Below are 27,965 nucleotides of genomic sequence, written 5' to 3' on the forward strand. Positions count from 1 at the left end.
GCTTCCCCTGTGTGTTTCTTATGGTACTGAGCAACTCAAAGCATATATTACACTCTTACTTGCTAATTATGAGTTCATGATTGTATACATAGCTCTCTTTAATTTCTGGTCTCTGAAGCTTTCAAGGAATTTAATTGTCTCATGTGAAAACTCCTCCAGGCACCTGAAGTCAATGGGCTCTTCACAGTAGACATTATGCCTCCTGATCCTCTGTATTCTCAATAGAATGATCTAGGAGATAAGTTAGAGTTTTTCATGAAAGAAACGGTTACGTGATTAGATTGCCTCTAAAAGGCAGAAGTCTTATATGAGAGGCAACCTTGGCTGTAGTGACCATGAAATTGTAGAGTTCAGTATTATATTAAGAGGTAGCTGGACAGCAAGAAAGATTACAACCATGAACTTGAGGAGCGCTAACTTTAACCTCATCTTTTTGGATCTTTTTGGAAGAATCCCATGGGAACAGGCCCTGCAGGGAAGAGGGGTCCAAAAGAGTGGATTGATGCTCAAGGATCACTCCACGCTCAGGAATGCTGCATCACAGTGAGAAAGAAATTGGGCCAAGGGGGCAAGAGACCTCTGTGGATGAATGAAGAACTACTGTCATTACTCAAGTATAAGCAGAAAATATACAGGAGATGGAAGCAGGGTCAGGCCACCTGGACTGAATATAGAGAGGTGGTCAGGTTAAATGGAAATGAGACTAGAAAGCCAATGCCCAGCTAGACTTAAATTTGGCTAAGCATAATAAAAAGGGTCTTTTCAAATACATCAATAACGAAAGGGAAAAAAATGATAATGTGGACTCAATATTAGATGGAGACAGGACCCTGGTAAGAGAGGAAGAGGAGAGGGCGGAGTTACTGAATGCCTTGGCATCAATCTTCACTGACAAGACCAGGCCTCAGGGATTCCTGGCTCAGGAGACCAGGGTGAAGAGATGTTGAAAGGAAGACATTCCCTTTAGTGAAGGAGGATTTGGTCTGAAACAACTAGACAGATCTACTCAAGTCCATGGGCCCTGTTGGGATGGATCCATGAGTGCTGGGAGAACTGGTGCACATCGTAATGAGGCTGCTCATGATCACCTCTGAAAAGTAATGACAATCGGGAGACGTGCTGAGAACTGGAAGAAAGCAAATGTATCTGTGGGCCAGTCAGCCTCATTTTGATCCCTGGGAAGGTGATGCAGCACCTCATTCTAGAGGCCATCTCTATCCATGTGGAAGACAAGAAGGTGATCAGGAGTAGTCAGCATGGGTTCACTGAAGGTAATCAGGTGTTTGGCCAAACTGATTGCCTTCTCCAATGAAACAGCTGTCTGGATGGATGAGAGGACAGCAGTGGATATTGTCTACCTCAACTTCAGCAAGGCTTTCAATACTCTTTCCCCAGCATCCTCATAGGCAAACTCAGGAGCTGTGGACTGGATGAGTGATCAGTGAGGTGAATTGAGAACTGGCAGATTCCAGAGGTTTGTAATCAGTGGCACTGGGTCTGGCTGGAGGCCTGTCACTGGTGGTGTTACCCAAGGTTCAATATTGGGCCCAGTTTTGTTTAACTTATTCATCAGTTCATCAATGAAGGACAGATGCCTCCTTGGCAAGTTCATTGAGGACACAAACCTGGGAGGAGTGGCTGATACCCCAGAGTGCTGTGCAGCCTTTCAGAGGGACCTTGACAGGTTGGAGAGATGGACAGAGACCATCTGAAATTCAGCAAAGGCTGGAGCTGACCTCCTTGGGGGGCAGCTCTGCAGGCCTGGGGATCCTGGTGGACAACAAGCTGTCCATGAGCCAGCGGACTGTCCTGGTGGCCAAGAAGGCCAGTGGTATCCTGGGGGGCATTAGGAAGGACATTGCCAGCAGGTGGAGGAAGGTGATTCTGCCCCCGTACTCAGCCCTGGTGAGGCCTCACCTGGAGAGCTGTGTCCAGTTCCAGACTCCTCAGGACAAGAGAGACATGGAGCTCCCGCAAGATGGTGCCAAGAGGCTCTTCTCAGTGGTGCTAGTCAGTGGAACAAGAGGTAATGGGCAGAAGCTGATGCACAGGAAGTTCTGCCTGAACATGAGGAAGAAGTTTACTGTGCAGGTGACCGTGCACAGGAACAGATTTCCCGGAGAGGCTGTGGAGTCTCCCTCAGTGGAAAGAACTGCCTAGGCACAATCCTGTGCCATGTGCTCCAGGATGACTCTGCTTGAACAGGGAGGTTGGACCAGATGACCCACTGTGGTTCCTTCCAACCTGACCCGTTCTGTGGGAGATTGTAAACTGTGTATTTTGTAGTGTCACTTATGTTAAAGGAAAGAAGTACACATAGTTTTTCTGCCAGTGGCCTTGATGCTCACTGTACAGTGAACCAAGCAGAAACTAAATCTCCAAAGTCTGAGATCTATTTTAGTATTTTCAATTTTTTTCCTAAAAAGAGGTTCTTCAGATTTACAATATAGTTAAAAAGGCTTGTCTGATGACAGACAGCTCTTACTTTTCTAGGATTCCTATGCTCATATGTAGGACAAGAATATAATTTCATTGATGTTTAATATCAGTAGTGTTCTTAGGCTTGGGAATCCAGAATTGCAGCTCTTCTTTTTGTACACTAGAACCCGTATTTTCTGTATTGAAAAATTTTCCTCTAATTTTCCTCAAATTTATAGTATCTGAGCTAGTTCTTTCTTTCTGGGAATATTATTTGAGCTGTTCTACCAGTATTCTTCATATTACTTCCCCTTTTTCCTGAAAGTACACTAATAACTCTTCTATTCTGAGGCAAGGGTTTTCAGAAGAAAAGTTTGTTATTATCTCATTTAGGTCTTTATAGCTGGTGGCAAACTTGGACAAGACTAAATGAAAGCAATGCCAGAGAATACCAGCATGTACAGTGCAAATTTGTCTATAGAGAGAGGAGTGGGAAAGGAGAGAACACAGGGAAATCAGAAAAAATTGATGGCAACAATAGAAGATTTTGTTTAAGGGCCTGATTATTATTTAATGAGAAACACTGAGAAAATGAAATATAAAATATGTAGAAATAGGAACTGAAACAATACAATGAGTTCTGGAATTCTGTGAACTTGTAGATCACAGAATCATAGTTTATTAACTGTCATGCATGTCTTTCCTTGTATCTTGTAATTTTCCAAGGGCAAGTGTATTACTCTGTCCAGATCCACAAGTATTCTTAGTAAGGCAGTGAGCTTCTGGTGGTAAAAAGCCTAGAAAAGGAAAAAGATTCCTTCTTTATGTTTTTTTATTTTTATGCAGTTAAAAATAACTCAAATAAGTGCCTACTCCCTTTTTAACTTCTTTCATGCTTAATTAATTCTAATGGCAACAAATAACAGCATATATTGTCTGGAATTTGCCAGTACTCCTAAGCATTGGTTAGGATTTCATTCATTCTATTAGAGCTCATCCAGATGAATTAAATGTTTTAGATAATCATGGGGTTTTTTATAAAGTAGTCAGTGTACTATTACTATTATAAGTAAACTGGTTGCTGTTCAGTTTTCTTTGCTGCTCATGACCCATGTAGAGTGGTGCCTACTATGTTTTTCTTTCATGCCCTCAAATGAGTTATGAAACTATCTTTAGGCATATAAAACATACTTTTCCTCATCAAAGAAAATATAAGTTTGGCTCTGTGATGAACATCTTGTGATCTGATGAGTGAGCTCCGAAAATATGTCTGGGTTAACCAGCATGCAGTAGTTTTAGTGATGCAAGAGTCACTATATATTGGTACTGGCATCTTTATAATTAACTGTTGCAATCACAAGCCACAATTTTTGGGATTGGTTTTAAAAATAGGTACAGCATTTACATGCCTGCAATTTTAATTCAAGAATAAAATGTGCTCTGTGTAATTTAAAATTCGACTGCTGAAAGTCATACAGACTATTTGTGAATTGAAATCTGCAAAACAGCTCAGTTCTCTGGAGATTATGGTCACTAAGCCACTGGAGTTTTGTTTTCTATTAGGATTGCCTTGACCGGTCATGAGAACATTTTATGTCTTTTATTATAAACTAAAAATCTGTAGATTTGAAAGCAAAGTGTTTCTGTCTAACTGCTTGTAATTATTTTCCCCAGAGTATAAATGAACTAGTTTATCTGTGCTTTTTAGATTACTTATAAGAGAGACCATATACTCAGGAAAGTGTTGATAATTTAAAGATAATTTTTCAGTACAGGGCATAACCAAGCTGTAGCTGTTGTCTGGAAAAAATAGCACTTCTAGCTTTTTCCATATATTTTTCTTGTTTTAAAAGTTACTATCTGATCTTTTCTCTGAGGTTTTTTATTAAATAACATTGTAGTTAGACAGGAATTATGTAAAGTTTATATACTGTGTGACAAGATGCTGCAGAACCTTTTAAAAATGGATTAATATATCTCCTGGCATCAATTAAAGATTCTTCACTGTAAGTGAATGGGGTCAATACTGTCTTACTGGTGATATGCTACCTGAACAACACTTAGTAAATAACACACCTGAAATTTTTTTTTAAGCTGACCACAGTGATACTTCACAATCATAGAACTTTAGAATATTTTCTTATTCCAAAATTCCTCAAAAATGAATTTGTTAAGGCTGCCAATTTTTAGCCAAATTCTAGAAGGAAATGTGTCTGATGCCAGTAGGAAATTCAGTAAAAATATAACATTAATATCAATGCTATATGATAAGTACATTTGTGAGAACGGTATGCATCGTTAAAATGCATAATTCTAAAGTGTGTATAAATTATTTTTAAGCAAATATATTTGAGGAAAATATCATTATGAAGGCCACATTCAGCCTATTCAACCAAGAGAATTAAAGCAGTTTGTGATAGAAAGGATAAATGATTAGTCAGAACTGAACATGCATTGCATATCAGCTAGCAGTGCCATGTTACTAGCATTGCTATAGCTGTTAGATACTATTTCTTATTGTGGTAAAACATGAGCAGAAAATTGCTAGAAATACTCCTGCTTAGGTTGTGTGATCTAATTCAAATTATTGTCATCTGTTAGCAGTTTTTGCACTGATTGTAGAATTCAAAGTGAATCTTGTCACAGCTTCTCAAATAGATCTTTCACTTATTTTTCAAGAGCCAAATGAAGATATTATTTCCTCCTATGAAGAGAGGCTGAGAGAATTGGGTTTGTTCAGCCTGAAAAAGAGATGGCTTAGGGGTGACCTAGTTGCAAGCATGCAGTATCCAAAGGGAGCCTACAGAACAGATGGAGACGGACTTTTTTTTAAGAGCATGTGACAGGACAAGTGGGAATGGCTTCAAATGGAAAGAAAGCAGGTTTAGATTAGATATTAGGAAAAAATTCTTTACTGTGAGGTTGGTGAGATACTGGAACAGGTTGCCCAGAGAAGTTGTGCATGCCCCAGTCCTAAAAGTGTTCAAGGCCAAGTTGGATGGGGCTTTGAGTAACCTGGTCTAGTGGACCAGGCAGGGGGTTTGGAGCTCTATGATCCTTAAGTTCCCTTCCAACCCAAATCATTCTGTGATTCTATGCACATCTTAAAGTGGAGAGATGGCTGTTAGGTAAAGTTGGCAGATATTTGAAGCCAGGAGGTTTTAATCCCCTTTTAATTGTATGCATTTCACATTTTGGAATAAGTTAAATATTTAAGAATATGAAGAAAGGTACAGCTTTTTGCAGCTTTTATAATACAAATAATCCTATTCTTTATGTTTTATAACTATGCATGTTCAATAAAAACTGCATGTGAATTGCAAATCCACAGTTTTTTTATGCTAATGAACATCGTATAGTATGTTTTTAAGAGAGGAGGAAGGCAGTGTGTATTACTCTTTACAACATTACACTGTCATCATATCAGTGGTCCTTTACTGCTTTAAAAAAAAAAAAAAGGCAAAATCTGCTTAATATACTACCTTATAATGTTGCCTTGGCAGTGATATATCATGTTTTGGGAATAATGATCAATTCTAAATTGCCCTGTTGATGGTTAACAATGAAAGAGGAGCTGGAAGTGCCAGGCAAAATGAGTATTCACAGAGACAAACTGCATCTTTCAGAATGAATTATAGTTCTGTTATTTCAATGAAGAAAATTTGTAGGATAATGTATAAAAATGCAACACTGTTTCCCAGTATTGCTGGTTTGTTTTAAACCAGAGCACATAAACAATAATTCTGCATCGAAGTGTGACCACATTCTATTTGGTGATGTTTTCTTTGGAAATTTAAGTGTCTTTGGTAGGAGAGGATGGCAGACAGAGAATGGACTTCATGCAATACATAAATAAATAAAAACAATCTGCTAGTAAATCTATAAATATATTCCCTTTGTTTTAGAAAACAACAGAATTTTAAATTCCTTGCTTAGTGGGGTAGCCTAAAATTGAAGGAAAATAAAAAAATAATTGCAGCTAGGGGTCATTCAGTTAATTTAAATTCTCACTGCTGCAGCCTTCAGCCAAATAAAGTGGGATGGTAGAATTAATAATCAATAGGTGAAATACGATTATACTCAAAAACTAGAAGAACAGAATGATTAATTAATGGTCTTTCATTTCATCCCAAGGTGTCCAGAAACAAGAGGTGGTGTGTAAAAGGCTGGATGACAGCTCCATTGTACAAAACAATTACTGTGACCCTGACAGTAAGCCACCAGAAAACCAAAGAGCCTGCAACACTGAGCCTTGCCCACCTGAGTAAGTTATTAATCACTTAATATGGACATCTGTTTTGCATAGAGAGAAAAGTCTTCATAATCTATAACAAATCCTGTTAACCAAATGTATATAAAATTCTCATCAAGTATTCATGTCCTATCTTGTCAGAAAGGCTATTTGGGTTTGCTTTGGTTTCTTGTTGTGCTAAAATCAGCTGTGAAAAATGCATTGAGGATTGAGTTGCATTGATTTGACTGAGGAACAATAATGATGTTTGGACTACACCAAACAGTGCAAGTGAAAAATACTAGCAAAACAGTTTCTTAGGATCTGAGTGTCGTATACAGTGAGTAGTGCGCAGAGAAGAACTGGGGACCATTCTTATGGCAATAATGATAAAAGAGTGTTGAGGTGAGACTTAACTTTGTCCTAGTTATTAATATTGCATCTGAAATGTTTGCCATATTTTAAAGTATGTTGTATTAACACTTGGGTTGAAGGGTTCACACGAGAAGTGGCAGATACAGAAACTGCTAAGCAGACCAAACAATTTCCTGACAATAGTTTTGTCAAACTTTTTCTCCCGCATATTCAGTGTTGTACAGTAATGCTGAGTGCCTTTAGGATTAGGTGCTTAGATTCTATTTAGATTTATTTTTAAAGATAGCTGTATGCTATATATAGATAATTAAAAACTCAGCAGCTCGTTTGATCAAAAATGAAGTTTGGCAAGGACTTATAGCATAGCTTTATCTTACTACAAAACCTGTTTAGAAACAGTTGTGGTATTTTGTGCTGGGAAATAATATCAGCATGTGAACAACAGCTTCTCTTATGTTTTGAGACAAATAAAACTTGTGGAGAAGGTGGAACAGATACAACAGTTTCTTGATTCCCAAGCTCAGGTTAGTTTGACTTTGGTGGTAGTCCTTAGCTGTGTTCCAACTGGGCATGAAAATCATTAATGCTGATTAAATGGAAATACTGCACAATACGGTGGTCACCTGTAAAAGTCTCTTAGAAACTGCTGAATTGTAGCATGAAGGACGCTAGGAGGAATGAGACAAGATTATTGTGCATTAAAATCCCAACAGGTCTTCATGAAGTCAGTCTCTTCCTGGAGTTTTAGCTGCTTCCCTAGTGTGGTGCCTGGTTGCACAATGGCAGAGCAGTGTCTCTTACACTTCCTGCTGTGTCATGTAACACATTCATTTGACATAAAGCCAAGTGAAGCCATTGCACTGCTCTTACCTTTGAATGCGAACGAGCTGTGTCACAGACAGGTCAAAATTAGGTCAAAATCATTGTCCCCACAGTCTATGTGTAAATATGTGTTTATCCTGGAAGGATATGCATTTATTCCCTGTTTGGATAACCTGTTTAGCATGGCTCTAAATGCACCAACCAGACCTGAGAGCAGGACTTGAAAAGCGGTTGTGTTTGATCAGTTCCTTTTTACCAAAGCAGTCATGTTCAATCAGTTCCTCTTTACCAAACACATTCCAGTTCCTTCCTTTCTATGGCTTAGCTATTAGCAAATTAACATTTTAAAAAGTAGTGGTAATAAAGTTTTTCAAAACTAGGTAAATTTTGGGTGTCCTTTTGTTGTTTTGTTTTGTTTGTTTTTTTGTTTTGGTTTTTTTTTTCCCTGCCACTACTTAAAAAACCCCCACAAACCAACAAAACCCAGCCCAGAAAGTGGGAAGCTTTTGGATTCCCCATCCAGTATGACAGGGACATTGATGATCATTGTGAAAGTCAAGACATCAGTATTCAGAAAATGGGTAGAGTGTATTAATTAGCATCTACTTCAACATGTCAGAGCAGTTCAGCCCATGTCTGCCTCCATTCTGATGTTCCCCACAGAGTGAATACAAAATGCCAAACTAAGGAAAGGTTCTTAATTCCTGATTCTGTAAGTAGTCTAGTTAGAATGCTGTTCAAATAACAGATAGTTATCCAAAGAAGTTTGACCCTTTTGGCAGAAAGTTTTATCATGCAGTAAGACTGAGTGTTTACGTGGACTGGCCAAGTATTTCCCTTTTTAATTAGCACAATTCTACTCTTCTTGTGGTGTATACCAAAAGCAATGAAAATGATACTCTTTCTAACTGAATGCCAGTTACATTATACTTTGATGTCTTTGAACAGCAGAGGACTATGTTTGTTTTCAATACTTATTATATCTTACATTTCAGATTTCAAGAAAATACTTTTTCAGTTCTATGATTATGAATAGTGCTATCTTGTCATACAGTATAAATATTAGAGGTACCTGAGAGAGAAATCATTTGAGCAAATCATAGTACCAATTGAAAATTAACACTGCAGCCTCTTGAAAGCTCTGAAGAGCTTCAAATTCTCCCTATTTTGGTAAAAGCATAAGATTTTTTGATGAAGAATCACAAATTAATTTCCTTTTGCTGGGAAAGTAATGACAGAATGTGGCATAATTGTTTCCATCTCTGCATTGATCTAGCTTCATGTTAGGATATATGACACATAATGTAACACAAAAGAGGATAGCAGCACTTTTTTTTTTGACAGCAGCTTGAGAAAATGACAGATCTTATGAGGTAGCTCCAGGAATACCTCCAGGAACATCCACAGTGGCTGACATGCCTGACATTTTTGGCATGTTGGCAACATGTGATAGCATACTCGACTTCACCTTCATCCTTTGCAAGGATGACTCAGGCGAGTATCTAATCAACATACGAAATAATGAAGACCAAATGTGCTCGTCAATATGAAGAGATATTTCGATTTAATTGAGCTGCATTAACCATCCAGAAATAGAAATATATAACCTTACAGCCAGATTAAAAGCTGCTTTAATCTCTGCAGTAGCACAAAGCAATCTAATATTATTTACAATTCTTGACTTCTACTACATACACAGAAACACTCAGAAGTTCCCTCTAGCATCTATCATACAGTTCTTTAAATTTTAAAAGATTTTGTTGGGATAATTTTTTTATGTGATGAATTCATGTTTTACCAGTGTTTGCTTCACTTTAAAAAATGATAATATTTTGCATTTCAGTATGGTGTCTTATTGAAAGGTTTACAAATGTTTCATAATCAGATGATAATTAACTCTCAGAAAGCCCAATTTTGAGATCAAATTGTTTTATTGTAATGATACTAAAGAGGCAAACATCTTGGCTTTTGACTTGTGGTGTAAGTTACAGCAATGGTTCCCAAACATTTCCAGTTGCAAACCACTTTCACAGAAATTATTTCAGGCAAGTCCAATACAAAATACTACATAAATAGCTTCAATTTTGTCAGGCTCAAAGACTCCTAGCTACTATAGGCTAGATTGGAAATTGGTGCTCTAGAAAAATACAAAGTAGTGTTATTATTGGAAAATATGTTTGCAGTGAGTAATAAATTAAAATATTCAGTAAAAATACCCATAAGTTTATTTCACCATGAATGTGTGTATTGTTAAAAATTACTTAGGGTTAGTAATTGAAACTGTTTGCATTCTTGGTTTGTGCAATTATCAACTCTGTTTCTGAAACATTTACTGAGTCTCCTAACATTTTCTATCCAGATGGTTTATAGGAGATTGGTCAGAGTGCAGTAAGACCTGTGATGGAGGAATGCGTTCACGAACAGTTCTCTGCATCAGAAAGATTGGACCTTCTGAGGAGGAGACGCTGGACACTGCCAGCTGTTTAACACACCGGCCTATTGAAAAAGAGCCCTGCAACAACCAGTCCTGCCCCCCACAGTGGGTTGCTTTGGACTGGTCAGAGGTAAGGAAATTTTGCTGTGTTAGCTCATTGGTAATAGTGGAGGCAGGACCTCTGGCCACTGAATGTTAGTACATTTCCTGTCACTGCTTTCTAAGTAAAGGATTAATAAGAAATTTTCCCAGAGGAGGTTTCACCTCTGCCTCATTGTTTTGTTTCCTGCCTCTTATGAAAATGCCCATAACCTACGATGTGTCAGTGTACCCTAAACTAACTCCATGTCTCTCACAGGTATCACATGCTAGTCACCTAAAGTCATTTTACTCTATTATCATGTCCAAGCTTGTATGCAGGAAGGTCATGTTATGATTTTGAACAAAATCATTCTAATTTAATGATTCAAGCTCTGCTAAACTTCTAGTTGTGATAATTAATCAGGACTGTGAAAAAGTACCAGGCTTCTTTCTGGTGTGAATTTTATTTGTGTAGCTTGGCAGACTGTCTTGACTGATGATACCATTTCAATATAATGAGAAAAGTGGCTTTTTTATTTCTGTGCATGGTTTCCAGAAATATAATGTATTGAAATCCCTATAGTAATATAAATGTAAACATTTTTATATGCATGTTTATATGAATTTCTGACAGAAGCATGAAAAGGAAAACAAGAGTGTACATAAAAAATAAAGAGCTAGATACTCCTCCCATTGAAACCAATGGCAAACCTTGCTAATTTCTCTGGAATGCAAGTTATAAAGCTTTTTTTCATACCCAAAACAATGCATAATACAAATAAAACAATTATTGAACTCTTTTATCTGTACATGGACTTGTTGAGAATCAGTATAATTACACATTTTTAAAATTCTCAGTGATTATTAACAAGAAATTATGTACCTTTTTGGTCAGAGAAACAAAGCCATTTTGTAAACATACAGGTTGAATTAATTCCTTACAAGAATGTAAAAGGGGTTTTATCAAATTGAAATCAAAACTAAGGATGTTTTTCCCACTGGAATGTAGTCATTTTTAGGTAATGCCATAAGGTTTTTCATACTTTGCAATAGTTGAGCTTTGATAGAATTAATCCAACCACCATAAATTACTCCTTTTATATTTTTCTGGATAATTATGAAAAAAGCAGAAAAAGTATTCTAAGGATTTCTTGGGAAGAGCCGTATCAGACAAGCACTTATAATTTGCATTCATGACTTCCACAGAGGGAGGCAGAAATTCTAGAAGCATTTAGTAATGGAAGATAATTTTTTGTCATTTGGTTTATCTGAGTATTTTGTTTTCAATTGCTTTGGAAGTGTACAATCATTTTGTTAAATTTTACTGATGTTTTTTATTTTCAGTGATTCAGTATTATTGAACGCAACCTATTTCCTTATTTCACTTTCATTTCCGGGATCCAGGTGTAGTCCATCCAGAATTTTTGCTATAACTCCAGAAAAGGAGTTGTGGAATGTTGTTTTCTTCTTGTACCAGTAGCTGGAAGAAGATCTTTCTCAGATGGCATGTTAGACATGGATTAAAGATTGTGTCTTCAAGCAGTAGAAGGAGGATGCTCCTAAACTCAAAGTTTGGTCCTCAGAGTCTTCCCTGCTTGATGACATGCTCTATAGATTATGAAACCTCACAGGCACATTGGGTTTTGACATTTTGACAAAGTCCTTTCAACCTTGTCACTTTTCTGTTTGTTTTGACAGACTGACATGATTTTTAAGCACTCAGCTAGGAAGGGGCTCATACTTCTACTTCCTACTTAAAAGTAATGCATTTTTCATGAAATACATGTGGAAGGAAATACAACACTCCTTGGAATTTAGACCTCAATTGATGAGTCATGATCATGGCATCAAAGACCTCACATATTAACTGTCATGGGGTTTTGGTCTCTATTTTTTTTTTTTTTTTTTTTTGTGTAGTTCTGCCAGAGATCTTCTCTTACTTCCCTCCTTCATCTAGTTTTCTAGTAGGCAGTGTGCACAAGATTTGGTGTTGAAGTCCCTTCAGTAAAAGGATGTTTGAAACTGTTTACTCTGTATCAGAGTTCTGGAGACTGAACTTCTGTAGATAAGGAGGCTGTACCTTGGTAAAAAAAAGATAGAATAGAGTAGGATAGAAAGAAAAGGTTACATTTTAAGGAAAGCTGTTATATATCCATTTTGCATTCTGGATTATAAACTCCAAATGCTAGACCCATCTTTTTGCAGCCAGTTTAAGATCCTAAACCCAAGTAGAGATAACATTTGGGATAAACCTGTTTTTTCTATATGGACTAGTTTAGGTGCCTCCCTCTGGAGATTTTCTTCTTGTTTTGAGGTATATGTAGATGTAGATAAAAAGTTCTACATATTCATAGGGTACATCCTTACATAATACTGTGAACGTGTTTTAAAATTTCTATACATTACTCAGAGATGCTTCAGGATTAGGCATACAATAATGAAGCTTGCATCACTCAAGTAATTTTTTTGAAAATGAATCTTAGGGGTGTTTCTTTTATCCCCAGTGATATACTGAGTTGTTTGGGATGTGTGGAAAGCCTTTGGTATGTGACCTCTTGAATATTGCTCCAGTTCCACATAATGTTGTTTCCCAAATAATGTTTTGTCCTTACATTTTAAAGGCAATTCCAGTCTTGAATATGTCAGCATAATCTGCATGTAGGATTTATGCTGTTAGAAACTGCTTCTGATCCAAATACTGCAGATACACTTATGGGATAAAGGTTAACGTGCCAATAGAGGATTCTATTGAGGATACTGAGGATATTGAGAATATGAGGATATTCTATAGAGGGTACTGTGTACAGTATCACCTGTTAAAAAGGGATCGATTTGGGAAAGGTCTTGAGTTTTAGGAAAGTCTTAAGTTTGTTAGCACTTGTCTCTTCCTCATTCTGCAGTTGAGCTACTGTATATGACAGTTAATGGTCAGTAGCAAAAAGGAAATAGAATGGCAGCAACACCACTATGAAGGAAAATGAGGAAAAACAGTGATCATCTGGAGTGCTTCTTTTCAAGTTACTGTTTTATTGTCTGCTTGGTGTCAGAATAGCACAAGAGTGATAAAAGGAGGGAAAACTATGAAATCAGAATTAAAATTTAAATAGGAAAGAAGAGGAAAACATGCATTGTAGGAGAGGGTACAATATTTCTATATATCTGAATGATGTGTTTCTGTGAAGTCAAGCACGGCATTTATCTTCCCTTTTGTCTGTTGAGGAAAAATGTGTTCATTGTCTGTGGATAAAGTGAAGTGGATAAAGACTGTACTAAGGTGATATTAAGAACAGAGAGTCTTACTTTTAATTATTGAAACATTTAAATTTATTTCATAATAGTGTTACGTGTGGCAGACCTTTGTGCTTTGCAGCAGTGTTTTTCTTTAATGTAATATAAATAGTCCACTTTAGCATAAACAGCAAAGGAAATCTAAAACTTAGAAAATCTTGTACATAATAAAACAACCATCAGTGTCAGCTTGTTTGTGTTTCTAAACATTTTTAAATTATTACTACTGTATTGTGATTATAATTTAATTGTAAGATCATAAATATATTGTCCTGCTTTACAAATAGCATTTCTGAGAATTTTATTGGCTTTTTACTGAGATTTTAATTATTTATTTACGTCAACATTTTTTTCAGTGCACACCAAAGTGCGGCCCAGGATTCAAACACCGAATTGTTCTGTGCAAAAGCAGTGATCTTTTAAAAACCTTTCCAGCTGCGCAATGCCAAGATGAAAACAAGCCACCGGTGCGCATCCGCTGTAGTTTAGGCCGATGTCCTCCTCCTCGCTGGGTTGCTGGAGACTGGGGACAGGTGAGATCGTTCATGCAAGACTTTATTGCTGTTAGTCTCCCACATTAGCACCTCTTAAAATAAGATATCGATGGAGATAGATAAGAGATGGCTCCCATGACTGAGGGAAACAGCAAGCTTCTGCCATTTTGTGTCAGATTGAAATGTGACTCTTTGTGATGGTTGTCTGAGAGCAACCTAGTTGCTACTGGATGGGTTTCTATATGCACTTTAAAAAAAAAAAAAATCCTTACTTTTTTAAAGAGTGTTTTGAGATACAACGGTGTTGCAGGGTTTAGTATTTTTAAAACACACGTAACTTCCTTGAGGAACATGATGGAAATAAAAAGCCTATTCCTATTGTAGTAGGAGATCTGTATATATATCTATCTCTGAAAAACCCCACTTTGAGATCAGTATAATTTTTTACATAAGATACATTAATTACCATACAGGGAGCTAAATTACTCCGGGACAGGCTGAATAGTGCTGTCATTATGCAGTGCTTCTAAATATGATTATTACTAAGTTTCCTTCTTTCTTTACGTTTTTCATCTCAATGGTGATGAATGACCTGTTTTTAGAATATTAAATGAAAGATTAATTTTCTGTTTGCTGAGCAATTTGGCTCTATGAAAATGAAACACTTTAGTTTAACTAACGAGTGGAAGATAATTTGTGATATTATAGTCTAGTTGGCTTTTTTCTATGGTAGTTCTTCAGATCCACTTTTATATTTAACTAATATTGTACTAAAATTGTAACTATTTAGTTATAGAAATTAAAAAATGCTTTGAAACAGCAGAGTATTTTTGTTTGAAAGATGTTTACTTTTTCCTTAAAAAAAGTCCTCTAGTAGATTTGAATTCTTGAGCTCTTTGTTTTTTCTTCTTTATTCTAAAGTGTCAGTGTGATACATGAAATAGTGTAAATTATATTCTTACATTTCAAATCTGAACTGTTCAGGGAGTCAACATTGCATTGCATTTTCTTTTCTTTGAAAGACAAGTATTCACATATATTGTAAAACAATTCTAAAATATTTTATGAGAATTCTTTTCTCTATTACTCACATCTTCAGATGCCTGTCTTCTTTAAAATTTGTGAATATGAAGTGTTTCTGATTGCTGCCTATTGCTTTATTTTATATTTAAAAATTGGATGCAAAGCTTTTAATTTTTTTCTCTTTCTTTAGTGTTCTGCACAGTGTGGTCTTGGGCAACAGATGAGAACAGTACAGTGTCTCTCATATACTGGACAAGCATCCAGTGAGTGTCCAGAAACCCTCAGACCTCCATCAATGCAGCAGTGTGAAAGTAAATGTGACAGTACTCCCATTTCCAACCCAGAGGGTAAGTCTGCCATGTTATATCATTTATTCTGAAAAAGGTAAAGTGACATGGTCAGCGTTACTGCATTGGTAAAAGTCTGTATGTCATAATCTCTCAGGCTGTGAATGATTTTTTAAAAATTATTTTCTGATTAGTCATTGTAGTTCAATGGTAAAGTCAATGAAAACCTAAGTACACACTGTTTGTTTAAAAAAATACCCTTAAAAATACAGCCTAAGTCATGGAGAAAATACTATTGTTTGTGTCACTGATTTTCTAATCTTTTTATTGTTTCAATGGAAATGTTCATAATAAAGGGGGGCACATGATACACTTTTCATCACTGACCTTCTACCTGCCTAATCAGTGTTAAACACAGCAATGTAGAAGCAAAAAATAGTAAATTCCATGTTCATTGGAAGACTGGGACCATAGATTTCATGCTACATGGTTCTTGTAAGAACAAGTCTGTTCTTACACTTTGACATCCTTTCAGCTTCTTCTAACTAACTTGTAATTTTTTGGGGGTTTATAATGCCTGTTCGAAATATTTATAGTATTTTTTGCATTATACAGTCCAATTTAATTAGACTGTTAACTAACTTCATCATAACATATTTTTGGTAGATGATATATTAGATAATATTGTGAAAATAAGCTTATTCACATTTATGAAGTACTTTGGATCTGAACTTATAAGTGGTCCAGTCCAACCTATTAGGAAATGCTGACTTCAAAGTAGACTTGGAGTGCTAGGCAGTAAAAAATATGTTTCCTCGATGATAATAATTGATTAGAATATAATTGATTAGAATAGTTGCTCATCAGATGAGTACAGCTCATTTTGTGTGGAAGGGGAAAAGGAATAGAAAACACAGCACTAATAGTTCTTCTAAAACACTTATTCCCTTAATTGTTATATTGCCTAAATTTTGAGTACTTGTCTGCAATGTCGCTAACACGGCTGCTTTTAACATAACTAATCTCTGTGCAGTATATAATTGAGTATTTTTTACACAGAATCTCCTACTCCATTGGAGTTTTAATGTCCCATCTATGTGGAACAAATGCTCGGATTTAAATTTATTCCTGCAGTCTACCCAGATTTGGTGGTCATTCAATGCCTACTGTATCCATCCATGTCCATGCCATAGAATCAAAATTGTTACAAAAGTCTGGCAAATATAAATGTCTGTGAAGAAATGGGAGCACACTAAAATCTTCCCAAAAATACACAGATGGTTCAATGTATGACCACTCTAATTCACTATTTTTAGTAAAGTTTTAATTTTAAGTAGAGGTTGTAATGTTGTAATTTGAAAACATGCTCGTACCAGAATTTTTCTTGGTTATTTTAATTTGCATTATTTCTGTTTAGTGCTCTCATGTAATCTTTAAGTGGTAATTATCAATCTAGGAAACTTTCTGCCTTTTAAATCTCAAAGGGTGCATGATATTTTATTTCCAAATACAGATGCTGACTTTAGTCCAAAGTAAGGAAGGTAATAAATTACTTATAAGTGGACATGATTCAGTCCCAGTCCCAGTCTGCTCTTAATTTCCAGATTACAAGGTCATATTATTATTTGTAGTAATTACACTAGTAATTCTTCAGTGTTATCAGGAAAATATACTAATCTCTTAAAGAATGCAATCAGGGGTTTTCTCTGTGTGATCTCTGTATACTGGCTGGCCTGAACTTCTCTACAGTAGAATTGTGCAGGCTGTGTACAGTCAGCCTGTTGGTAATTGTGTTTTTAGAGTACACCTTCACTGGAAAAATTTTGGGATCCACAAACAGAAAATGTTGAAAGTCACTTAGACGGTACTCCAGATGGATGTCAGTTCTTTGGCCTCCACTCTGAGAGAGCCAGGTGCAGGCCAGCTCCTTACTGACAGCCATCCAGGCTCATATAGCACAGTATCTTCTGAAGGATACAGTTCCCAACACTTTGCCACTTGGTGTCCGTTTTTTATTTGTGTCCCGCACTGGAGGTATTTATCTCAAAATTCATTTAACAGTTTAAAATGCTTAGATTCTTTCAGTAGGATTTTGCTGCAATCTTTGAAAGACTAAGGATGCCCCATCTCAAAATTAGGCAAAAATTCTGTCTTCAAAGTATTTTTTTCAATAATTGTGCAAGTATTTCTTTTTTATATATATATTCTAATTTATATATTTTTTAGAGCTGCTCTTAAATAATGAATATAAGAAGCATAAACAGGATTTTCAGAATAATGTACGTATTTGTCACATTTCCTGCCTTAAAAAAGTCACCTTAGACACAAGAGGAGCTGTTGTTAGTTGTCACTTTAAACAGAGAGGCCTATCTTTTTCACCATCCTGGAGATGATGAGAAGATTTCAAGAGCTAATTAATCCTAAAGAGCACAACTATTTTTGGAAAAGTAGTATTTCTGGGAGAAATTTTGGAGCTGTATTTGTGAGTGGGGCATACTGTGCCTATGTGCTCACTTCTGTCACAGTGCAGGTACTGTGGGATGTGATCTGACTACCAGTATTTGGATTTCAAGGAAGGAATCAGGTCTCCCAGAGAGAGGGTTTGTCCACTTGGGAGTGCATGTGTGTAGAAGAGCATCCTTGCCAACACATGGGGACTTTATCTATGTGCCACGTTGTAGCACTGCCTCGTACTTAGGGCTCTATTGTGAGCCAACTCCAGCAGCAGTGCACCCGTTTACAGCAGGGTCAGATTATCTGAGGGGGCTCTCTTCCTATTTCAAACCCCAGCAAACCTGATTCCCTTTGTTTGCCAAACACCTGTGCTCACAGACTATAGAGCCTGTTCAACAACTTCTTAGCAATTTAATTTTGCTAACCAAAGATAAAAACATACAGGGTTTTGAGGAAGCTTGAGACACTCTGCTGTATAATGATCATGTTGGTAAAGCTTGGAAAATTTTTCTTTGGGAAAGTATGAGTTGTTTGCATAAAACAAGTCAAAATTTTGGGGACACAGAAATAATAAAAGAAAGTTACATTGAATCTTGTAATATTTTACATGTGCTTTAGCTCTGGGGTTTTTTAATTTCTCATTGGTGATTTAGAATATTGTAGATGTGGTTTTTTTGAACAGGGCCTGCCACTGGCAAGGGTAATATATTGCATTTGCTGCTGAAAGTGAACTATAGGCATCATTTACCACACCATTTGAAATATATTCAGAATTATTCTATTCTCTTAAATACTTATATGTCTGCTGAATCTAGACTGCTAAAGCCCATTTAAAAGTTTATTTAAAAACTGTTTTGTGTATTTTTATGTCATTTCAGTTTTTCTTATATTTTATGTGATACATCTTTGCAGTTTCTTTAGCTGGAGGCACAGTGACATTTTGTGATTTTATTACTGTAAAATGATAGTTAATATCATAATATTGTCTGATCTAGCCACAAAGTTCAGGGAGGCACAGCTTGTACATGTAACTTACCAAAACCTATTAACACTAGTTACTAGAAAGAAAAAGGACTCTGCTAAACCTTTTCCATTCAACCACAGTCCTGTGAAGAATAGGCTACTTCATCAGCCACCATATCTATTTCAAAACTGATTTTTAAAACAGAAGTTGTGAGGAACTTCCAGAATATTCTCTCATTGCTGTCCAAATGGCATCGGCTGAACAGGGTCCAGTTTTACTCAAGAGGAAGAATAACTTAAACATGAAAAAGGATAATTTCAAATCCTGCTTTTAGCAAAAATGCAGTTAGTGGCTTTACTTGTATTTATAAACAGTGTGTTTGAGGGTTATTTTTGGGATTGAGTGAACTTTTTATGTCTTGTCAAGATCAAGTGGACTTATTTTATTTTTCACTTCCTTTATAATTCAGCATCTGTCTCACCTATGTTACCAGTCTTCACAAACATGAGGACCTGAAATATTTCTAGAAGAGACTTGAACTCTTTTGTGAAGAGTTTTTGAAAGTCAGTCAAACACAATGACCGTGTGTGGTTGCTGATAGAGAAATATATCTTGTTTCCACCAGCTACCCACAATGTCTTTTCTCCTGTCACTCATTTATGTTTCCATTAAGAATTAAAAAAAAGAAAAGCAGTATGTAAAACATCATGTAGGTGGAGTAAAAGAATTGCAATGAAAGTGCTATGTCTGTGTTAATAAAATGAAAGTTTAAGTAATTTCCTAACCGCTCCTTGCTTAGCTAAAACCATGCATATTGCCATTATCAGAAATACTGGTCAGTACAGACCTGGAAGTTCAGCGTCATCAATGCTTTCCTATGTTCAAATACTAAAAATTCTCATCTGCACTCAATTTGCTACTACACTATGCTTGCAAGTGCTAATGCAATATCTGTAACTTCCTCTCCCACAGCAAGAATAATGTACTAGGAGATTAAATGGAGAATAAAGAACTGTAGAACCTGTGTTGTCAGATGTAGCTGTTTCTCCAGCTGTATCAGGATAAGAACTGAGTAGGGACCAAACTATTCCTTTCCCCATTCCCACCTTCTTTCTACAGGTGAAAAAAATGAGCCAGAGGAGAACTACAGCATATTCCAGCATTGCTCCTGCAATGTACCCACAAGGTCACTTTATGTGCAACCTATGTGGGATGCAAAAGAATAAAACCTTCCTAAATGATGTTGAGCTCTCTTCTCCCTTCCTGGGAGAGCTACCTCCCAGCATAACTGGGCTGCTGAGGCAGTAAGCCCAGCATACAGGGAAAACACAACTATGAAAAAAAGCTTTTATATCTATTACAGGCATAAAAATGGCTTTCCTTCTAGCATAAAATAAATTGTGAATGTGTGGAATCAAGCCTAAAGAATAATCCACCATTCAGTTTGGTCACTGAACTCACCCTGTTGGCGCCATTATCCGTAACACTTGCGTACTTTTCTCTGTCCCTGTTAGCTGCAGTGCACATTCTGTTTTAAGGATTCTTACAAATGCACAAGCATGGTATCAAATAGTGTGAAGCATGATAGTGATAACCTCTCATGGATGCATAAAATAACTCCTGAGAAGGAAGTTAAAAGTAATATAAAAAAATGACTCACATTTTCTAGCTGTGTAAAATGATCACTTATCCCAATAAATAATAATTCTTCCAAGGCAAAGACTACACACTTCTAAACCTCTGAAAGCCCTGCAAACATTTTTATGGCTTTTTAAAATTGCAATATTGTATGCACTAGACTGTACTAGTAGTTACAGAGAAAACAAGATGGATGGATAGAGAAACATATTAAACATCAAATTTTCTTTGTACTTTAATTTGTATTCCTGATTTCTTTCTCTTTAATGTTCTTAATTATTAGAGTGCAAAGATGTGAACAAAGTGGCATATTGCCCACTGGTGCTGAAGTTCAAGTTCTGCAGTCGAGCATACTTCAGACAGATGTGCTGCAAGACCTGCCAAGGACACTGACCCACAGGAAGCATAAGAATGTGCCTTGTTATTATCATTGTGGAAGAGTGTCCATCGAAGAGAGCCACACAGTGGAATGAGATTGACGTCCTCGCAAATGCATTACCCTGTGGAAAACATAACCACTGGTCAGCCCCAGCTGACAGGATTTCAATATTATTTTAACTTCTGTGAAGTGGGATTTATTAATCCAAAGTGCTGGACACAGTATGAGGGGATCCCAAATTTGAAAGATTCACACAACACATAGAATAGCTTACTGTGGAACCTTTGTGTTCTTTTGACTAAATCCAATAGTCTGTTTACATCCTTGGACCATTAAAATAGTTTTTATTATGGACTTAGCAATGACACTGAATCCATTTCTATTTAAAACTGTTTAAAATGTAGTTCTTATGAGTTGATCTACTATGGAAGTAAAGAAGAATCAAAAAAAAATGTTAAGTCATAGCTTAAAAATGTTAACTATTTTATCTCTTGACACAGCACCAACTTAAATTATAAAATGAGCTTGGAAATGTTATTTAAGGAGCAGAAATTTTTTAGAAAAAGAAGTATTTTTCCTTCATTCCACCTAATTCCCTTTGGAGTAATCCATATTTCCTGAACACTGCTGTGAGCCATATATAACGCTGTACTAAATAGAACAGCCATGAGGGACTTAGTTTTAAGAGATGCAACAGTTATTGCAGTGGTGCATGAAATACAAGTGTGCTATGAAACAAAATGAAATCTGCATTGCAGGTTTATAGCCATCTTACCATTGTACAAGTGAAACAGATTTCCACTGAAAGGGAGCATATTTCAGTATCATGGGGGAGGCAGATTCCAGCAGTGGTGAAGACCGCATTTCCAGCTCCTTCGCTACTACCATAATGGTTGTTTAGAACTTACACTTTGACTCCAGCTCACTTTTGTTTACAATACCAGCCACAAAGAAGAAACACCTTGGTGGGCTTCTAGATCTGGTTTACATGTTAGGTTTGATTCTCCAAAACTGAGGAATTTGAATGCAAAAGATAAGCCTACTGTGTAATAGCAACAATCCTTTGCAAAGCTGAAAGTTAAAATGGATTCCAGATGTTCCCTCCTTTGATACCATAGCAGAGGTATTGTTTATGAGAAAGAATATGTGAATGTTCTGTTCAGGAGACCACATCCGGGTGGGCAAGGATTGCGACCAAAGAATAAGTGACTCATGGAGGTATCTAGGTTCTGTTCAAATGAGAAGTCAGTAGTGTGCTTGAGCCAAGAGGCCTGCTGGACTATCAGAAGTAAGGCATACTGGAAATGCAGTGGCTGTAGTGAACTCTGGCCACCTTCACCTGAATGGCCAGATACCTATTTAAAGCTGGACCATATTTAAAGCAAGGGGCAGCTTTTGGCATGAGACTGGAACAAAGTCATGCATCTGGATTAGAAGCTAGATGCCTTAACTATTCACTGCCATGCTCCACTCATTCATATTACCCTATTTTTAATATTCACCAAGTATTTTGCATTTTTAAAAGTGAAACCAAACTTCTTAGGCAAGTCACAGTCAGGAATATAACAAAAAAGTTAATTATCATGCTCCTCTTCCCCTTCACTTTTCAGTAACAGACTCAACAAGGAGATGAGGAAAGTAGATATTTGTTTATAATAATATATTGTACTTGAATATTTGCAACAGGTACTTCATGAATGTGATTGTGTGTCCAACTATGACTCCTTTGTTGTAATGCAGTTAAAATTATGTGAACAATAATGTGTTACAAATTCTAACTCAAATAGCACTTTTTAAAAAAAGGTAATCTTTTCAGTGAAAAATAATTTCAAAATATGAGATTGAAGTGTACCAATGTATTTTACCAATAACAAACCAAGTATGTTGCACACTATTTACTAATGTGAATTAACATTGAACAATAGATACTCTTAAGAGGACTCATGCTATGAAATCCCCCCAACATATTGACAATCTGTCAAGGGGTTTTGTGTAGCCCCATGTCTGTACTCAAGACCGTCAAATTCCTGTCATCTGCTACCTCTTGCCAGTATTTCCACTTCTGTATGCTTGTGACCAGTGGAATTAATTTTCAGTTGGCTTGCATGTATTCACATATGCTTGTTATCTGTTGCTCTCATCACCATGTAAACAAGTCCTGTTAAAACTGACACCAGTAGATAAAAACATCCCAGTTTTTGGGAGTTGCACATAGAGATTAAGGGCAGTATGTAGTCCTTGTCTGTTAAGTGAATTGACTTCTTATATCCTTTTGACAAAACACCTTGGTGCTAGCATGCCCTGGTTAGATCAGAAGTATGACGAAAGGGGTTGTTACAACATTCCCTAAGCAAGAGGCCTCTTTGTATCAGAGTCCTGTTTTCTCCAGGGCATGATTTTGTTTATCAGCTAATGTGTCGTTTCAGCTAATGAGAAAAGGGTTTTCTCTGTATTGAAAAGAAACCTTTTTTTTTCTTACCTCATTTGGGACATGAAAATTGTAAGGAGTGTTTCCAAAGACACATTTTGCTCTCTTAACTGGTGCTAGAACACCGGGGATTCTGATGTTTACTCTGCAACATAACAGCACTGAGGTTGGATTTTAAAGAACTCCCTAGAGCAATGTTGAATTGTATTGTTAAAGGGAACAAAACACAGAATGTATATGGATTTACAAGCTAATCAACACTACAGACTAAGACTGAAATATGAAACCTAATTTAAAGAAAAATAATTGGTTTCAACAGCACAGTTCATTGCTGCTGCTACACTGTAGCCATCTATATAATCTAAGCTAAATAGTGTTATATTCCTAAATAGTGACAAAAGGAGTCTTTGTGCAGGCTATAAATATGACAGACCTAGAATCAAATAGTTGAATACAAGATGCAGAAACCAATCTGGTGCCAGTACTTCCACTGAGCAATACTATCAGCTGATTAAGATCAAAACAGAAAGAAAAATCTAGAGATCTATCCTTCAAGGTGTATACATCCAAAATAGTCCATTTCGTTAGGAACTTTATAATGGAGTGAATGTCACATAGATATCCTTAATAATACAGACTGAAATTACCTTTGTATTATTGTGATTAGTTGCTTATTATTTTATACTCAGTATTAATGTGGTACACTGTTACTTTATTATTATTATTTTTGCTTTTGTAAATTATATTCTAATTTATTGTCATGTTTCTTAACACTTGTTCTACATGCATTCTCCTGCTTGTAATGAAAACAAAAATATTGTAACACTTGATGCAGTGAAATTCCACACCAGGCACAGATGTGTTTTTAACATAGATAATTTAGTAAAATAAAACTGCAGCTTTTAAGATTGATACCCATGGTACAGTTGTCTCTTCCCTGATTTACAGTTACTAGAATTCTGTATGCTTAATATTTGCTTCATCCGATGCATCAAAATATATATATAAGGTGTCTTCTTTCAAGTAACATCTGTGTTATGCTAGAATCCTGTCCTTGGCAGCAGCAATGTTTGTCATATATAAGGAAATAAGGAAAAGGAAAAGTCAAGAATATGGTCATGTACATTATTAAGTAATATTTTAGCCTAAGCAGTAATGTAGATCAAGAATGAAATTAATGACAGCAAAAATATTCTGTACTTCTTGGAATTATTTCATTAACAGCCAGTCAATAATAACAATAAAATGTCCTTCTTGCATTGAGCTTTTAAGGTTTTATCTGAAGTTTATCTGAAGCCATGATGTTTTTAAATACAAAGAAGAAAGTAATTTCAGTAGACTTGGTGCTTAGGTAACTCTTGCTGAGAGCTGTTTCCTTTCTTACCTGGTACAGTATAAATAACTTGTGATGGAAATATCTGATCAAGCCCTATGAAATATTTCTTATTTCTGAATTAAAATCTAGTTTCTGGTTTAATGAACATAAACACTCTACTCTTGTGAATAAGATGTTAAAGGAAGTACAAAGAACCTTAAATATATTGATGAGGTATTTACTAATTTTGGTTATTTTTGTTATTCTGTTTACAAATGAGGATTCAAAAACCAATTACTTGTTTGTAAAATATGGGTATTTCTATCTGTGCTTGATCACAAAATTTTTTTGCCCTTCAGATCACAAGTTAAAGTTGGATAAAGTCTTAGTAAATAACACTTTAATGACTGTTTTCTCTGTCATTGTGAAGCTGTTGACTTCCCTCCCATACATTCACACTGCAAGTTATAATCTGATAGGTTTCCCATTATTTTTCAGTTTGTAGTGTTGTTTTTTCCTACTGGAGTGGTTGTGTTTTGTGTTATAATGACAGACTGAGAGCACTGAAACAGATGTGTTTCTCCCTCCTTTTCTCCTGCTACCTTAAACTTGACATAACCCATGATGACTGTAGAATTCCTGACACAAAATTCCCTCCAGTCTTCTTAAAATGCATTTTTTTCACCAGATCTTCATTCCAGAGCCAATCATGCTGTTATAATTCTCTGTTACCCTTTGTCAGTGTATTTCTTGAGGAAATGAGCACCATTTTTACCTGAGATACTGGCTTTTCTTTTCCCTGACTTCCCTTTCTATACCCCAAAACTGTTCCTTCTCGAGTATACTCGCTGTTCTATCTGAAGCTATCTGATGTATAAGAAGCATTTTTAAATACCCTCTGTAGAATTCTGAACAGGCTTTGATTATTTTCCTGACTTCTTTATTATTTTTTTATTGTTACTCGGAACTAAGATCCAGGACTCTTCTGGAACCTCTTCTGTGGAGGTTTACTGCAATGGACTTTGGATGAGTCCTGTGAGCCTCATCTGGAGGCAGTCAGTCATCAATCTAAGAGTCTTGTAGAAGGCCATTACTAAGCTGAGGCTGTCATTCTGCAAGAAGTGACACCCTTATCTGGCTGTTTTCCCTTTACCACAAACAATTAGGTGGAAGGGATAGATGACTGCTTCTGTGTGGTCCCTCCCATGTTCATTCTAGACAGGATGGTGTAAGAGCATTTCCGTGCAGTAATCAGGATGAAATCCCAAATAGATTTATAAGGGCTCAGTCAGCCACAGAACAAGGTTCATTACAGAACTAGTGAATTGGTCATTTCCCAAGTGTATTTGGCCCAGCTAAAGTGGAAGTTCATGTCCAGTTTAGGAAAATAAGCCACTCAAATTGTGGTGTGGTGTACGTTTAAGTATACTGCATCCCTTAAACTGGCATACCACCTAAGCAGCACTTGTCATTTATTTTGTTCTGTTTCTGCACGGGAGTGACATTGGCATTGAGTGGGACAGGCTACAGGACACAGTTTATGTTCAGAGGTCATATAGCTACCAGTCAGCAAATTATTGAAGTCTGTCCTGGAAAGGATATATGTATTTCTACATTAAGGACTGGAAGATGCAATTTCTACAAACGGGAAGGCCTTTTCAGAGAAGACCTAGCAGGATCAGTAAATAAATAATCTCACTTCTTTAGTAATCTGGTTTGGAATAAATTTATCAGATCACAGTTTGAGATAGAAGAGGAAGTGTTTTGGAAGCTAGAAGTGAAGACTCAGCCAGTGAGTGCTTCAGGCTTCAGTTACTGTGACCACACAGAGAGATCAGATTTGGCCTGGCTGATAAGCGATAAGCTGTGGATTTTGGAAACTGGATTTCTTCATCTGTATCAGGATGAGTATAGTTATTTATTCTTCTCTCCAGCCCCACCTTGACATCAAAGTCTACAAATGCGCACACTCTTGCAGTGTTTACAGCACAACAAAATTATCACTCACATTGTTTGAAAAACTCATCTTGTAATATGATTTATCTTTTGCAATGAAGATCAGTCTTCTTTGTAGAATTTACCTCCTCTTAGAAGTAATGCTGAGTAGTGCTTCTGAGTAACACTTCGTCTGCAAATTAACTGTGAGGTTACAGTTCTGGACATGTGGAAATACCTTCCAGTTATATCTCTATGAAAAGGCACAGATCTACTCTAGGAATTTCAGAAGACAAGCTTCAGCTGAGAATGCATTTTACGTTATTATTGTCCCATTTGTTCTGAGGTCAACTATGCTTTATAAAGCAAATAGATTTACAGAAGTGCCGTGGTCTTAGTAGGGTCACTGCCTTCTAACACTGACCAGAAACAGGGGCAGGACCTTGTGCACGAATGACAGTGTGTGGTTGAAAAGTTTACAGTCCATTTCCAGGACACTCTCTTTCATTTCTCAGATTCCACTCCTCAGAATCCACGCATCGGTACAGGACTACGCTTCCCTCCATTATCTCATCCCCCCGGTCGCTGCTTCTCCTTTTTCTCACTGCTTTAAAACATCTGTGCATCTCATATTTGGTGTACAGTACTGCTGTCTTTGATCATATACTTTAGTGTGAATATTCTTGAGAGTTTTCCACATCTGTAACTTAACACAGTTATTTGCTAAAAATGCTCATTTTAGGCTAGTTTTGTGAATTATTTATTGAAATGTAAAAACAAATATAAAATCTAAATAAGGATTTCAAGAAGAAATCTAGAAATGCATTAACTTTTTTTCAAATAGTAGTCCAAGTAAAAATAATATTTAACATTTTTTTCTACTGCAGTTATTAGAGGCCCCCTCAAGATACTTTTCCATATTATGAAAAACACTGAGTTAGGAGCGAATACAAACAAGAGGAACCGAGCCTCTCTTTCGGTCTCAGATTCTCTTTCACATGTAGCCTTTGTACTGAAATGCACTATCAAAACAAGACATTCTGCTGCAAAAAGGAATCTCAAACATCTCATTTGGCCTTTCTGGCTCAAAGTTTCCTTAGAAGTTTATTTACCTAAGATAAGATTACATTGTTGAAACTATCCTGTCAATTAGCAATAACATTTGACTTCAGAAGTATAATTCTTCAAAAGCATTTTGCCAAGGATAGGGCTGGTAACTGATTTTCTAGAAAGGAAAATGATGGCTATAATTACATGTGTCAATTAACTATATATTGTTCAGGGTCCTTGTGAAATAAAGTGTAGAATAGCCTATTTAATTAAAAGAGGACAAGGAATTAAGGTGCATTTTATACTAGCTTCAAAAAGAAAATGAAAGGGACAAATATTCCATTTTGAT

At 36.4% G+C, this 27,965-nt stretch overlaps 1 protein-coding gene across 5 annotated transcripts in view; it reads left to right on the forward strand.

Annotated features, from left to right (window-relative positions):
• The window catches only part of ADAMTS6 (ADAM metallopeptidase with thrombospondin type 1 motif 6), a 147,819-nt gene extending 123,240 nt beyond the window's left edge, over window positions 1-24,579 (forward strand). For 4 of the 5 annotated variants that reach the window (XM_017747088.1, XM_008643545.2, XM_017747090.1 and 1 more), the window contains exons 21-25: window positions 6,553-6,682; window positions 10,206-10,410; window positions 14,006-14,182; window positions 15,357-15,513; window positions 20,793-24,579. In XM_017747088.1, the coding sequence (XP_017602577.1) occupies window positions 6,553-6,682; window positions 10,206-10,410; window positions 14,006-14,182; window positions 15,357-15,513; window positions 20,793-20,902 (779 nt within the window). In that variant the 3' untranslated portion in view covers window positions 20,903-24,579. Of the gene's footprint in view, window positions 1-6,552; window positions 6,683-10,205; window positions 10,411-14,005; window positions 14,183-15,356; window positions 15,514-20,792 lie in introns of those variants that run through there. The other variant, XR_001866129.1, reaches the window with a different exon arrangement.
• The last annotated feature ends 3,386 nt before the right edge of the window (window positions 24,580-27,965 follow it).

This window comes from Corvus brachyrhynchos, unplaced genomic scaffold, assembly GCF_000691975.1.
Source record: "Corvus brachyrhynchos isolate BGI_N302 unplaced genomic scaffold, ASM69197v1 scaffold131, whole genome shotgun sequence".
Lineage (NCBI taxonomy): Eukaryota > Metazoa > Chordata > Aves > Passeriformes > Corvidae > Corvus > Corvus brachyrhynchos.